We start from the raw sequence: 16,323 nt of genomic DNA, 5'->3' as shown, positions 1-16,323 counted from the left end.
TAAGTATCACTGCTTTATTTTATTTCCTGAGGAAATAAGATTACTTAATTCTGATAATTTCACTTCTTCTAAAAACCATTAGGACTCACTGAAAAAGCTCTTTGTTTGACTTTTTGTTTTTAAAGCTTTTTTTTTAATAAACCCCTAGAATAATAGCCACAAGCTTAAGCTGTCCTAAAAATGCTTTTGTCCTTGCCAGAATAAGTCTATGCAAATTTCAGTTGCTTTATGCAGCAAACCAGATCTCTCTGCTGGGAAACTGAAGAGTAAGTAGGTGTTTTCCATCTGTGTGCCCAGTGTGCTTTCTGCTAGTAAGCAGGTCAGCACTATGACCCACAAGATGTGCAGTGAGGACTGTGTTTGAGCATCCTTCTTGCCCATGTGCACGAGCACATAAAAGTTACAGATTGAGCAGGATGCGGGTGGTTTGTACAGATACAAAACCCAAAAGTGCTCCGGTGGATGTTCAGCTTGGGGTGTATCCTGAACAGCAGGACTGGCTATCAGTTGCAACATCTGTGTTAATTTGGGGAAGGGGTTAATATGGTCTAGGGGTGCTAGGAGATGATGCAAAAAAAAAAAGGATGATGCAGGCAATTCCTCTCTTGAGCAGGCTGTCACATTCACTGCATACCAAATCTACAGCAAAGTACTCTGGTGTACTAGGTATTAATGCCTGCACCATTGGTACCTGAGGTGCTCCCTCTTTAACAGGATGAATTATGGGAGTATGTAGAAGATGTAAGGGATTGACTTAAGTGCCTTCAGCTTTCTCTTCATAGCAATACAGTGCTATGTAGTGCTAGGCTACACTAATACACAGATGCCATGCTAAGGTAGCATCCTTTTTTATTTATATTTTTATTGCAATTCAAATTGATTTTGCTAACTTGATGTTAGAAAAGCTTTATTTAAATGATTTTTTGATAGCTGATTCTATTGGTATATTCCTAGAATAACTTTTGACATCTTTTCTGTTTGTGTAACTCAAAAGCCAAGTCTCATCCATAATAGTAAAGGTTTAAAATCCCAAAGATGGAAGTAAGAGTGGGTCAGGCTGGAAGGGACCGCAGTAGATCATCCAGTCCAACCTCCCTGCTCAAACAGGGTCATCCTGCAGGCCACAGGTTTGTGTTCAGACAGTTATTGAATTTCTCCAGGTTTCTCTGGGAAACCTGTTCCTGTGCAGTTGCCTTCACAGCAAAGAAGTTCTTCCTCATATTCAGGTGGAACCTTCTGTGCATCAGTTTCTGCCTACTGCCTCTTATCTTTCCCTACTGATTAATTTATTTAGTGAAGTGATTTGCCACTGTAGAACCTTCAGAAGCTTATTCTTAACATTTTGTTGTAAATGAGGAAGGAAACTATAGTTCAAGTGCCAAAATTTAATTTTTGATCTTAATTTGCTACAATTATTCATTAGTAAAAGGAGAAAACTAAATGTAAACTATAAGTAATAAACTGGAGACCAACACCTGTTGACTTTTGAGCTGTCCTCAAGTGTAGAAAGTGTTACAGTGGAAATCACAATAGAATTTCTCTGCATGTGTTTCCAAAATCAAGAGGTCTGTAACTTACTGTATCTGTTATCTAGACAAGGGGAGCCCTGAAGGGAGTATTTCCATCACTGTGGTGATTCTGTGCTCTTTTTTTCTTCCCCATTATGCTTTCAGTTATCTCTATGTGCCTTCAGTACTTCAGCCTTTGGTTTTGGTATCTCTGCCTGTGTGGCTGCAGAGGCTTTAGGCTCGGTCTCTGCCATGTGCTGCTGCTTTCTGCAGTAAATGAGGGCTATATATGTGTATTGTACTGCAAATGTTGTTTTAAGATAGGGAGGGAGGAACTGGAAGCATTACTGTGCAACTGTAATATTACTGTGAAGAATTAGAGCTGGGGCTGATGTTGAGGCTAATATATTATCCCCCTGAGAGTACTGTTACATGCTGATTCTCTGCAGAGGGATGAGTGCAGGAAAACATGTACTCAGGCAGCTAATGCACTGTTCATCCCCCCATTCTCTGGTCAGCAGCCCATGTGGTGTGGTAGGTGCCATCTGAAGTGTCTGTGTGACTAAGCTGCATGAGCTGTTCAGTTATGCAGTAAGTTTGGGACAGAAGAGGTTATCAGTTATTCCTTATAAATCTTGTGTTCTAATCATCAGATTTTTTTTTTTTGTGCATGCAAACTTAGTGGTTCACACTGACAGAACTCTCCCTTGAATGTGTTTGTTGAGGGTCTTGCAAGGCCTTTGCTAAATGACTTGACCAGACCATCGCTTAGAAGAGAGAGAAACGAAGCACCTGTCCCTAATCCAAGCACTGTTGTATATTAAACATCTGTCTTTAAGTTCCCTGGCCCATGTGAGTGACATATCTGTTCACAGGCATGTGCTGGCTGTCATACAAAGACATGGAGACACGTAGTTGGAACATGGAATTCTGGATGTGAGAGATGAAACTTGGAACCAAACACCGCTTTATTCATCAAGCTAGCGTGGCTGAGATATTAACATAGACGAAAATATAATTAAATTTTGTAGCACTGTGCTTAGAGGCAAAATGCCCCATTGCCAGAGAGGAAAGGAGCAGCCAGTTGCCTAGTAGGACAGTGAGGGTGAAGAACTGGATTGTGCTACAGATGATATGGTGGGAAGAGGACAGGCTCCTTCGAGCAGGAGGAAATTAGAACAGGGGATAAAAAGACAAAACTTCTAGGGGGATGCTGTGCAAAAAGAGAGATTTGAATCCAGAGGCATCGAGTGTGTCAGGCCAGAGATTTGTTGTAAAGTGTCCTAGCTGATAGTTGTAATTTTTGTCATGTAAAGCATCAGATTATATGAATAATGATAAAAATATTTTCTTCTCTTATCTATTTTTAAATTTAGGACTAAGTAAGAAAAACAGTGAGTAGCAGCTAGTGTTGATCAGACTAAATCCTGTCTGCAGGATGTACTGAGCAGGCTATATCAGTTTATTCAGTGTTGGGGCAGGGGGAGGGGTATATGTACTGAAATATAATTCAGACCACTGCATAGCTCAAGCCATTTGGTTTATTATTAGGGGACAGAATTCTTACAGAAACATGTGTGGTGGTTTGGTTTTGGTTTTTTTTTTTCCTGTTTGTGTGGGTTTTTTTCCCCTTGACTGAGGTGCCTGGTACTAGAAACACTGTCTTCCACTGAAGGTCTTCAAAATCACTTACTTTCCTTCCTCTCTCTGAATAAGTAGTGTAGGCAGTTATCTGAAAATCTGCTTTTTTAGGCACCAGCAGCAGCATAACTATCTTGGGCAGTCTAAATCCCATCCTCAGTTTTTCCTTATGCTTAGTTCTGTCTGTCACACCAGCATGGTGAATGAGTGTGTATATTATGTCATCTAATTCACAGGGTGAAACAGTATGACACAAGCTGATGGTTTGGAAGAGAAGCTGTCTGACTTCTCACTAGAGTTGCTGGTTTTAGGAGTAGTTTTGGAAAAAGTAAAAGTAACTTTCCACGTGATTGTAATGAGTGCACAAAACAGATCTATAAAAATTTACTCTATGAAGAATCTTTCTCTTTTCCTGTGTTTTGGCAATACACTCTTTCTACTCCTATTGATTAAATGTGCTCTCTTGGCTCTTCTCCCTCTTAATACTGTTTGTGGAAGATAACTCTTCAGAGCAAGGGAAACCTTTAATCTCTCAGGGGTAGATGTGGGACATGAGACCAGGAACTTGTCCATACTGTGGAAGATGCTGTCTCTTACCAATACCTACCTACCTGGAATTTTGTGGTTGTTACTGAGGCAAAGGAACAAAGACCTACAGGGAAGTTAACCATACTTCACCTCACTCTGCTGCTTTCAGCCAGCAGCATATGCTTTGCATTTCAGATCTAGCATAGGAAGGGATGGTGCTTGGGTATGTGCTGTCTTAGAGCTAGTGCAGGAGCTGTTGTTCAAACCTGAGCTCCACTGTTAATATGCAAGTGGGAGGGTTTGTGGTGGGTTTTTCAATCCCATGTACTCACCTGAGACTTGTGAAGTACAATGGAGATACAGCATGCCTTAAGCATGCATTTTGTCATAGTTGCAAGTAAAAGAACAGTTTTGATTTCCTTTTGAGAGGTGGTCCAAGTGTCAGTCAGAACTAGGGTTCCATTCCCCTTGCTCATATTTTCAGTTTCACAGTAACTTTGCATAGCTTTAAATGTGGTTTCTGGCTTGAAGCCTCTAAGGCTTTTCTCTTTCCCCCAGGAAGAAAGCTCTTACAGACCTCAAACTTGGTGTTATTTGGACTTTGTGTAAACATGGGTTTACTTTTCTGGGAGAGTCAGCTGTGGAGAAGGAAAAAGCTTGTAGTATGTCAGAGCTTCAAACTGCTCCTTACTGATTTATTGCTTGTGTAGAGACAGCCCAGAGTGCATTAATTCATCAATTCTTGTAAGCAGAGAGGAGGGAAAGAATTGGAGGAAACAAGAAAGGGGTAGAGGGGAAAAGAGTTGGGGAAGAGAAAATAAAAACATGGGGAAATATAAGGGATGGGAGGAAAGACATAGCAAAGCAATTGATTTTGAGTGGGTGGTCTAGGAATTTCTGGAAAATAATAAAGTGCTTCCCTAGAAAGCAGTGGAATTGTCTGTGCCCTTCTTATTACTGTGGCCTTTACAAGCTAGGACACTATTTGGTCTCAAGTCACTTCTGACTGCCCGATTACATTGAGGGTTTTTTGCAGCTGTGCTTAGGTTACAACTGACTTTAAGATCAGTCTGCTTTAGGTTGGCTTCATCTTGGCTCACTTTAAGACCTGTTCTGTGTGCAGCTAATGTTCCCTTCTGTAATATACTCAGAGCTTAAACATTTTGACTGTTAGTGATTTAACCTGTGATCTCCCTCACCTCTGTATATATTTTTATATTATATTTTATACACCTATAGCTGTACAGTAATTCACATATGGTGCCTTGGTATTGGCCCCAGTATTCAAAGGCAGTGGTTAACTGCAGTAAAGTTTATGGAAGTCTCTGATATGGATCTAATAGGTTGATGACTCTTAAAGCAAGAAAATGAGACAGGCAGGCTTGTTCTCTCCAGACCAAAATGTGTTGCACTCGTGCCAGTTTTAGATCCAGTTGCAAAACCAGTTCTACAGTGTCCAGGTTTTTCTCTCCATATTGTGTAGGATGGAGTTTTCCCATCCAGCAGAGATGAGGAGGCTTTTAAAATGCATATCATCTTGACCTCACTGTTTCAAATTATCTTAAGCCTTGTGCCTCTGGCTGCTGAGAGGGCTATGAGGTGTGCAGAGGATCTAGGACTCCAGTACTGGGAAATGGCATAGTGCAAGGGCTTCCCAGCTTTTGCCTGAGGTCATCTGCTGCTCCAGTGCTTTTATCATCTCTTAGATAGCAAACATTGATTAGACACATGAATTCTGAGCAATGTTCTTTAGTAGTTACACACCTGTCCTTTTGTTCATGTCATCTTTTGGGAATATTGAATGTTTGGGTCATATTGCAGTGGTATTCCATTTCAATTGTTATTTTACTCTGTATAGAAGTACACTACTTCTGAGATGAGCTGGGAAGTTGATCTATTTCAGCTATTTTCTCGAGATTTCTCCGGTCTTTCCTATGTTTTCAACTATTTTACTTAGTACACCATTTTTCTTTTTATTATATTTATTTTTTCTTACCTTTGACTCTTCCAATTCTTTCCTTTCTGCCTGTTTGCTTTTCACATTTACAGTTTCTTTCAGATGAAATTAAGTTATTTTCTTTTTTTCTTTGAAATGTTTTCACCCTTGCCTACAGGATCTGAATAAGAGCCTCACCCAGTTTATTTCAGGTTGCTGCTGTTTGGCAGTGCTACAAGAAGCCACAGTGGCACCAGTGCTGGTGACAAACATAGGAAAATGCAAGGTCAGGAAAGTCTTTGGCTCTGTCACATTCACTGATTGTATTTTTTGGAATATGTGCAAGGATCTAGCTCTCTGGGGCACTTCTGCATGGACAACTTATGGCATGTCTATTTGTAGTATTCTTTTGGAGGAGGAGTTTTAACAATCTCTTGTTTTCTGTATTTGTCACAATATCTTTTCCTCTCTACCCACCTGTGTATTTGATAGGGAGTATTCTCATATCCATAGATCTAGAAACTGTCCATTGCTTTTCTAATCTTGAAAATCTTTTATGGTTTGTGCAGTTATGAAACCCCATTGTCTAAGGTTTTGGTAGGGGTGGTTGCTGTATATAATATTCTAATTTCTCTAGAAAGCAAACAAGAAAAAATTTACCCAGGTAGGTAGCAAAGAAATTGGTGTTAAGTTTTTTTCTTCTTTTAGCATGCCCTAAAAGCGATTTGTCCCTGAAGCAATCCACTAGATGTATTCTGTTTTGCACTCAATGTTACTGTTCAGATACCATTTATCAGTGAAAAGACACATTCTTCCTTTTTTTCTTGGCATTGGAATGTTTCAATGTAATCTTTATACATTTATATATTTATACACCTATATCTGTACACATATATACATATACATGTGTGTGTGTATAATACATATATAAATATTTAAAATACAGGATTTTATCAGTCAGGGAGGTAAAGCAAAGAAACAAAGTGGCTACTCATGAGTGGACTAAAGTCCCTGGAATAATTGTTTCAACTCAAAGTAAGATTTTGTTTCCCATGTGCTTTATTGTCTGGGAGACTGCAGTTGCTGACAGTGTTCTAAAGCTTTTATACATGGTCTTTTATCTCTTCTGGGCTTGGGCCTTGGAATAGCTTGAAGATGAGAACCTGGAGAGGTTGAAGTTGGTGGTTAGTCTGTGTAGGGACTTAAAGGCTAGGTCTGAAGAGCTTACAATAGATAAAGCTGACATGACTTTCTGCACTACTCTAAGTTGAAGTTTCATATATGTAGAAAAGTTATGCCTATAAACAGCAGCCTATTAAACTGCTGGAATAAAGAATTTGGCTTTAGTGGGATTGTCTGGAATTCAAAAGATGATACCTATCTGCTGGACTTGTGCAGTTGATTGTGGATCAGATTTTTGAATGAGTTTGGAGACTTAGGTAGGCATTTGACAGGTTGACAGGATTTAAGAATGTAAGGAAGGCAGGCATCGAAACTCTGAAGTTAGTAATCCCTAAATCAGTAAATCAGTCCTGTGTTAGTGTGACTGACACCTATCAGGAAGAGCAATTCTGCTTTACCAGGCAGTTCTGCAAAGATGAAGACTTGGAGACACAGCTACTGCAGTGATAGATGCCAGTAATTAACTGTGACTGATAAGTGAGAGATAGGGAGTCTGCCTGCCAGTTTGTTATTGTAAAATCTACCTGGTGGGTGGATGTAGTAATTAATTTGCTATATAAAGTGACTTTAAAATGACCTTATCTGTGATATAGTTGCATAATAAAAACTGGTGCCACCAACACAAAACATTTGCAAAGTGGTCAATTATGTCATGTAGGCTTCTTTCATGTGATCCTTCTGAAGATCTTTGGAAAAGCCAAGGAGCAATGAAAAATGGCATCAAGTTGTAGCTCTGACAGAGGGGTAGCAAATAATGCAAGCCCCAGGACTGTTGCTGAATGTCCTCAGCCACCTGGATCATGGGGGGTAGTCCCTGCTGCCCTGAGGGTACGGCCCATAGATCATGTGTGATGAGCCATAGCTGTGGCTGCAGAGGAAGGCTCAAAGTAAAAAATACTGACTTAAAAGAAGTGGTAGGCAGTGTCAGTTCCAGAGTGCACTGTAGTAGCCTTTCTACAGATGACTGCACTTCAGACATCTGTGGGCTTCTTCCACATACGTAAAATTATGTCGGTTTTTGTACAGTTTTATATTTTTATAAATATTAGTGGGATAAATGTATAGTATAGAAACATACTTCATACATTAAAAATCCATACAATTGTACAAACAGATGACTTTATATAGGAGGAAATGCAGTCTATATTATATACTATTTTAATCTAGAAATATTTATTCACAGTACTAAAACCGTACTATAGCAGATGTCTGATTTCATCTAGCAGCCTGTATTACTTTAATTGGAGTTATTTTGATAAAGAAGGACAAGAAGATTGAGACCAAATTTTAAATCCCATTTAAGTCCCTTCCTTTGATTTCTATTTTCATGCTTTTCATCATGTCAATAAATTCAGATTAAGTTAACTCCTTAAGGCAGATGACTTAAGTGTACCTGATTAACTATCTGTTTGGTAGGAGTGGGAACTGAGGCCCTTAATTTAGAAATTAAACTCATCCCTGACCTAAAGCTGAAACTGAGATTCTGCTGAAATCTCTATTTTGGGTCTTGCTTGGTGGAAAAGACCCACCAGCAAGTGTGCTGCATATGACTTCTATTTATCCCTATTTTCTAGTCACTTTTCTCACATAGGCAGTCATGCATCCTAAGTGTTGATGATGCAATTGCAGTTTAAATGTACAATGCTGTGAAATACTTGACTAGTGTACAATAAAAAATCATATTGTTTTATGATTTCTTGAATGACTTTTATGAAGAAAGTTGCATTATTTTCTGCTTCCATAGAAGTTTTCACAGTATTTCTGCTTCACTGTTTTCTGCAACTCTTTGAGACCTAAAAAGAATTGTTCTATTCAGATGTTATCAGCCACTTGTCCTCACTAGAAAATGTAGTCTGTGTAGGCGGACCAAAAGCCGAGGCATTACTGTTCAGAAATAGTTCATATTCACTTAATTGATTAATTCTTCAGAAATAATGAAAGTTTCCTTTTCATTCCATGCACATCTCCAGGAGTGCCTAAGAGTCACATTCATATATATTTTGTTATTACAGTAAGAAGACTTCAGTCCCTTCTCTCTCTTTACACAGAGGTTTCCTTTCAGTGTAGACATGCACATGATTGAAGAATTAAACAGTCATTAGTCAGGTTGTTAATTATTTATGACAAGACTGCTCTGAACAAACTCTTACTAAAGCTATTTCCTATGCTTCTGACTTCCAGTTTGCTTTGGGATGCTTTCCCAGAAAATCACGTGCTATCTTACCATATATCTTACAAATTCAATATTTCCAGATGCGGACCACAGTCAGCAAAAATACATAAATGGGATTGACCTTGACTGCAGTAGAATTGGGAGTTTGAACTGATGACCAACTTCTGTTCTGATTTTCTGTGCCTCTAAGTCTGATTTGGTGTATCTGCTGTCAATATTGATGTTTGGACTGAGTTTGGCAAGCAGCACAATCTCCAGTGAACTACGTATTTAGTGTGCTGTTGAGCTGTACCTTCACTAGCATTATTTCTTGGGACCTCTTAGTAAACAGCCAAACCATGGGGCAGATTTTTGTACTGGCTGTTTGTGTAACTAGTGCTGTCAATCAACACAATGACACACCAAGATGTTTTTCAATATCTTGTTCCTCTAGAAATCCTTTTCTGTAAATCCTGTTACCTTGTCTTTCTTGCAATTACTTAGCATTCTCCCTGAGATATTGCACATCCCTAGAAAGCATGAGAATGCAATCTGAAGCCATAAGAGGCCACAGTTGTGGAACAGTAGGAATTTTAATCTGGTTTTGAAAGAAGGTCTTTTTTCTACTTTTCTCTTACAAGTTTGCGGCTTGGTTTTATGCTTTATTTTTTTTAAGCTTTTTTAAATGTTGTGATGTAAACAGAGAAGCTTAGTATTTAGTTGCAGCAGTGTGCTGGATGATCATGAAACAAGAGCTAGTCCATGCATTGAAAAGCTTCATTCTCTGTTCCTTTACAGGGGTACCCAGGAGAGATGATCCAGTGGGATGTGGAGGTTTTTTGTACAAGCCTTTTTAGACTAGGTGGCAAATTTCTTGGTCCTTGCTTTAATGGCATCAGTGACATTGTGTCCTCTCCTTGCCCCATAGTGAATGTAAAATTTCTTTATTCAAAGAAAGTGTTTGGCAAGGAGGGGAGAGCAGGAATGGCTCTGCTACCATTTGAAGCTGAATTCGGATTTTGCTCAGTTATCACCATGGCTGAATTCAGCATGGAATACATGCCAGCTGTATGGGGCAGCTGATTTCTGCTGGTCTATTGAAAGCCAACTTGAAAGGCATTTTAATTTGATTGGTTCTTGCTTTGCAAAAGAGAAAGAGGAGAAATATTTTCCAGTGAGGTGTTATTGCAGTATAGCTGTTCTGCAAAAGTGGAATTAGCACAGTGATACCAGTAAACCTCTACTGAATATCCTAGAAAAGGAGGCTAAGCCTTGGGGCTGGAAGCTTGATATTTTCCCTTTGTTGTCACTTATTGACCCGCACTGAATATGTATTTTTTTTTCTGAATTGAACCATGCCATATATTCTGTGAGCTTTAGTCTGAATTGTGTCAGATTCTACATCTTAACTTAAAATTTGCTGTGACTTTGGTCTGCCTGATGTATGCAAGTGCATCCTTAAGGTAATCTGTCCTTTGTTGTTCATTTCCTGGTTTCATCTACTTGGAACCATAAGCATCAGATATGCAATAGACTAGGCAGGACAAGCAAATAACTAATAGCAGACAGTTCAGATGTGTTTGGTCACTGCTTCTCAAATACCTCCTGAATCTGTGTATGTCTGATAAACCTAAGTTTGGAAGAAGGAAATTGGTTTTGCTAGTAATTTGTGAGTGAAATGAAAAAGTAGTGGTGAAGTACAGAAGCAGTCTAGTGGCCTTAGAAATCATGGGGTTTTATTCATATCACTGTCAGATTTTCATGTTGAGGTCTCAGAAAAGACTGCTCAGCACAAGTTGTATTTTGTGAGGTGGAGCCATTATTCATGTGCTGGTCTGTGGGGCTGTTCCATGTTTTTGCTTTGAAACAGTGTTGAGTTTGTGTGTGGGCTTTCAGAGGAAGTGCTCTAGAGCAGTCCTGGAAATGGGGTTACTTAACCCTTATTCTCTTGCCCCTTCTTCTCCCTGTTGACTGCACTAGGAAAAAAAATCCTTGGGTGGTACTTATGTACATCATAAAAGACATCTTCTAATGAATTGGACTGAATGGGAGGGCTGACAAAATCTTCACTTTCTTTCAGAAATGTCAGGGACCTTGGTGGAGTCATGCCTACCATTAATTAAATATCAAAGACTTGGACTTCAAAGAAATATTTATGAAGTCTGCATGTGATTTCTTGGGGGACAAAAAGCACGCTTTTCTTAAACATTTGCCTAAATCTAGTCTAGTAAGCATTAGTTTGTTGCAGTTCTGGAGGTTTGCAAAGTTCACAGATATGACTTAGAAATTAGCAGTTCTTTCAAGGAGTTGTGGTGGCAGAGGGGAAAAAAGGAGGAAAAAAAAGAAAACAAACCCCAAAAAAACTGTAACCATGATTTGAGTAACATAACTGCTGGTGTAACAATGGTAAGGAACCACCTAATTTTGGGAAGGAGGAAGGCATGATAATGTGAACCTTTCAGCAGCTTGGGATGTGAATTTTCTATATTCAGGAGGTCAATGTCACAGTGATAAAACATTACTAGTAAATATGTTGTTAAAATGTGATGTACTCCATAAGTTACCGTAGATGTTTTGGGGGAGTGTGTGGGTTTTTGTTTTGTTTTTCTTCATGTAAAATTCATAAATTAGCTTTTCTCTTTGGGAATACATTTCTTACGTGTGAGATTTTCTTTCTGCTTAGTCAGTTGACAACACACCATCTGGGCCCTGAAGCCTAGGATAAAGATGCTCTGCATGATCCTATCCTATCACTGTCTTGAGGGTGATATATAAGTTATTTTAGCCTCTTCTTATAGCTCACTTTATGCTCTTATTTGCCCCAGATGGTTGTGGCTACAACAAAGTTGTGCTCTCAGCATATTGAAAGGGTTGTAGGAAATTGCAGGCTAAAACTTGCAGTGTACTCAAAATATTTATTGTTCTTGCTAAAATTAACAGCAAACTGATTGATCTGTCATGCTCCTGGGAACAAAAATATCTGGCTCTGTGAGTTGAAATATCATCGTGCTGGAAAAGGGCATAATAAATGCCTGGCTTATGAAAGACCTTTTGAGTCTTGCCTGGGTAGCTGAGGTTAAGGAACGTCATGAGAAAATTTTAACATTTGTGAGAGAAAGCTTATAGCTAGTGATGAAAATCACAGGAATTGGAAATGGGATTTTTGTGTTTGTAATGTGTGACAAAAGCCTGTGGCCTGAGGGTATTCTGTTTGCTTCGTATGTTTAGTGCATTGTGTGTGGGGTTATTTTTCCTGCTTTCTATGTGCCAGTTCTATCAGGCAGGGGATATACAAGGGAATGCAAGTGCTGGCAATGTCAAGTTAACTATTGCTGGTTAGTTTTATATTAAGTTGGTTGTTGGAAAAAACAAGCTCAACGGGCAATATCTGACAATGTGATTTTCGATGGCAGAGATGTACTGACTGTCAATATAAGGAAATAATGGAGTATCTTTATTTTTCTTCAGACTGCTCTGCAATGACTACAGCAAGATACAGGCCTACCTGGGACTTGGTACTTGACCCATTAGTGTCCTGTAAGCTCTGCCTTGGTGAATACCCCGTGGAGCAGATGACAACAATAGCACAATGCCAATGCATCTTCTGTACCCTGGTGAGTTTGTGCTCTTTATTAGACATAAAAAAACATGACATAAGTTTAACTGCAGAAATATAGGGTGTTTCTGCTGGGGGGGACTCACCCTGAAGTATTGATCATGTGGTGGAAATAAATACTGTTGCTGTGTACTTGACACAAAAGCTAGGAAGTAAACCTTTGTTTGCCTGCAATAAAAAAATAAATAAATTATTCAGTACTTTAGTATACTGTATAGTTATCTGCTTACCAAGGTTATTCACACTTTCCCTTTTATCTATCAGTGGCTTGGATCTGGGGGTGGTTTTGGTGCTCCTTATGTACCTTATAAAAAACATCTTCTAGTTAGTTGGACTGAATAAGAGGGCTGACAAAATCTTCACTTTCTTTCAGAAATATTAGAGACCTTGGTGGAGTCATGCCCACATTTAATTGAATATCAAAGACTACTGGTGGTAGTTTTGTGATTGATTGGGTTTTTGTTGGGTGCTGAGGTCTTTGTTTTAATTTCTTTTTTTTAACTTTAGAAGAGAATAGTCTTTCAGTTGAAAGGGATCACTTCAACCATGATCTGTGGTCCAACTGCCTGGCCACTTTCATGGCTCATCAAAAGCTAAAGCATGGTGTTAAAAGGCATTGTCCAAATACCTCATAAATGCTGCTCTAGGAAGCCTGTTCCAATGTTTGGTCACCCTCTCTGTAAAGAAATGCTTCCTTATGTCCAGTCTGAACCTTGCCTGGTGCAGCTTTGAACCATTCCCATGTGTCTTGTCAATGGATACGAGGGAGAAGAGCTCAGCACCTCCCTTTCTACTTTCCTTCCTCAAGAAGCTTTAGAGAGCAATGAGGTCACCCCTCAGTCTCATTCTCTCCAAGCTAGACAAACCTCAGGTTCTCAGCTGCTTCTCACAGGACACTCCTTCCAGCCCTTTTACCAGCTGTGATGTCCTCTGGAGATACATCCAAGGATCTTCACATCCTGAAGTGGTGGGGCCCAGAACTCCACCCAGTGCTGAAGGTGGAGCTGAACTCTGAACACAGTGGGACAATCACCTCTTTTGACCAGCTGGCAATGCTGGGTTTGGTGATCCCAGGATGGGCTTTGCCCTCCTGGCTGCTGACTCACATGGAGCTGCTGTCACCCAGCACGCCAGATGCCTTTCTGCAGGGCTGCTCTCCAGCCACTCCTCTCTGATTCATACTTGTGCCGGGTGTTACTCCATACCAGGTGCAGAAACTGACAATTCAACTTGTTAAATTTCATGCCATTAATAATTTCCCTGCTCCTATTTATCTAGATCCTTCTGCAAGGCATCTTGCCCCTCAACAGAATCAGCAGCAGTTTCCAGTTTTGTATCATCATCAAATGTGCTAATGGTACATTTGATTCTTGGGTCCAAAACATTGAACACAACTGACACTAGAGCTGAGCTCTGAGGAGCAGTGCTGGTGCCAAGCAAATGTAGTTCCATTCACTACAACCATTGGAGCCCAGTTTTACACTCAGCTCATCTCGCAGCTGGACAGCTTGTGCAGAAGAGTGCTGAGAGGGACAGTATTTACTACTTTGAAAAGCTTTACTAAAATCCAGAGAAAGTACATCCACTGCCTAATCCTTAATTCCAGGCAGATGACCTTGTCATAGAAGGTTATCAAATTAGTTACACAGTCTCTCTTTTTGATCTTATGTTGATGGTGCCTGATGATTGCATTGTTCTTTAAATGCCTTTCAATAGTACCAGCATAGCCATGCACACGCTTGTAACTAGGGAAGTATTTAATGTATTACAGATTCTAATCTCACTGCATCATAATTACAGTCACAAAACAGGCTTCCATTACCATATTGTACAAATGCCTACCCAGAATAACAAGAATCTTGTCAGTTAAATACAAAACCCTGGGAAACATGTGTAGTATTTGACACAGAACATCATCATCACACTTAATGAATATTGCTAGTTTAGGAACAGAGGAAACTACCTAGTCAGTTCTCATCCCTAATACTGAATTTAAATTAAAATTTTAGTTCATTAAATATTGCAATGGGTGCAATTTTACACCAAAAACCTTGTAATGATGGTTCAGCAGAGGAAAAATTTGAGTATTATCAGTAAGGATATAACTTGTGGAATACATGATGCTCAGACTTTAATTTCCCAAGAGTTTATGATATGGTATTATAGACTCAGACATGGGATTGGGTGACTTTTTTTTTTAATTAATTTAAAAAGTCCTTCCCAGAAAAGTTTTTTGGTGTGTGTTTTTAATACTTAAGATCAAAGATTTTAGTTTGTTTCATTTTTTCTTCATGGATAATAGTAGATTTCATTTTTCCTGATGGTTATTGAAGATATAGGAGGCAGCCAATGGAACAGGTAGATCTACTGTGAAAGAAATGTTGCTCAAGCATGCAAAAGCATATAAAATAAAAGGCTTTATGAAAACTCTTCTCTTCAATTGCTTACAGATGAGTGTTGTGTTTCTCCCTGGTGCTTGAATGCAGATAATATTTAAATGCCAGTTTTCAGTAACATTTCCGTGGCAGCAGAAGGATTGGGCTACCAAATACATTTTTTCATCTTCACCTTGCTCCCTTCAGTGTTTACTGTCATCCCCAGTCTTCTGATTTTTGGTTAGAATGTGGTTACTGACTCTTACAGCTGTTTTGAAAGGTATAACCAGTTACAGACATCAGATATGTAACCTTTACCGATAACCTGTTCTTAGCAGCTGATATAGTAATCTGACTGATGACATGGAGTTTGTGTTTTGAACTCTGTTCAGGTGGAATCATAAGCCAGTTTTTACTAGTATTTGATTGACTTGAATAGTTCGTTCAGCTTTGTCCTGTTTAAAGAAATTTTTGTAGCTTGTCTGCCTCTTGTTTGCCACTAATAAGCTTTATATAGTGACATTTCAGTGCCCTGAAAAAATTTTTGTCCTAAAACTTTCTCATGAATTAATAGATAGTATTACCCTTGCTTTCCTTGATGATGGTGAGGGAAGTATTAAGAATCAATCCCAATAAATGCAAGAGGCAACAGCTGTAAACCTGTTACAGCCCAGGCCTTCACCTGAAACCCAAGGCCTTCATCTCTACCTTTGGGCCAGCCTGAAAGTTGATAAATTGCTAAAGAAAATACTCCCATGAGTCTAGCAAGATTGTTTGGCCTATTGACAGTCGTTAAGGAAGAGTGTGACAGATGTATGCAGAATCCTCCACTGGTGTTCCTTCAGCAATGATTCCCAGAAACACCAGGGACCCTGTGTATGAACTGTGCTTTGTAAATGGCCAAACAATCAAAAAGAGTAGCCTTTTGACTCAAGATTTTGCATGGAGTTTATGTACGGTAGATCCAGTTCATCTCTGCTTTGTTCTTGTTTGACCAATATGTAGTTTTCTTCAGGCTTCTTTTTTTTTTTTTTACATTAACAGTGGTCTTTCCAGGAATATGAGCAAAAAAGAAAAAGGAATGTCCATAGAAGTATGAGGACTACTTTTACTACAGCTTTTACCACTAGCTCTAGCCCTTCTGTCTAAATCACAGCCAGCTGAAACAACATGAGTATGTACTACAAAGAGATCTTTCAAGTGTAGTACTACTGCTATGTTGGCAGCATTTGGATCAATGTACAGGTCTCTCAATCCTATATTTCTGTCTGCAAGTCTTGACTCTTTATAATCACAGAAGTGCTGTAGTAAAGATACCATGAAGGATTGTCTCTTCCTGACACTTGTACAGTAGCAGAGCATTTCCATTCAGAAAGATAGAATGG

At 39.2% G+C, this 16,323-nt stretch overlaps 1 protein-coding gene across 6 annotated transcripts in view; it reads left to right on the top strand.

Moving 5' to 3' along the window:
* RNF144A (ring finger protein 144A) overlaps window positions 1-16,323 on the top strand; it is a 79,420-nt gene that overhangs the window by 22,085 nt on the left and 41,012 nt on the right. For all 6 annotated transcript variants that reach the window (XM_071441233.1, XM_071441240.1, XM_071441225.1 and 3 more), the window contains one exon: window positions 12,416-12,561. In XM_071441233.1, coding sequence (XP_071297334.1) covers window positions 12,427-12,561 — 135 coding nt within the window. In that variant the 5' untranslated portion in view covers window positions 12,416-12,426. The remainder of the gene's footprint in view (window positions 1-12,415; window positions 12,562-16,323) is intronic.

Source organism: Agelaius tricolor, unplaced genomic scaffold (assembly GCF_023055355.1).
Source record: "Agelaius tricolor isolate 1412-34295 unplaced genomic scaffold, bAgeTri1.0.p SCAF_1, whole genome shotgun sequence".
NCBI lineage: Eukaryota > Metazoa > Chordata > Aves > Passeriformes > Icteridae > Agelaius > Agelaius tricolor.
The sequence above is the reverse complement of the archived record's forward strand: the minus strand, read 5'-3'. Positions and strand labels throughout refer to the sequence as shown.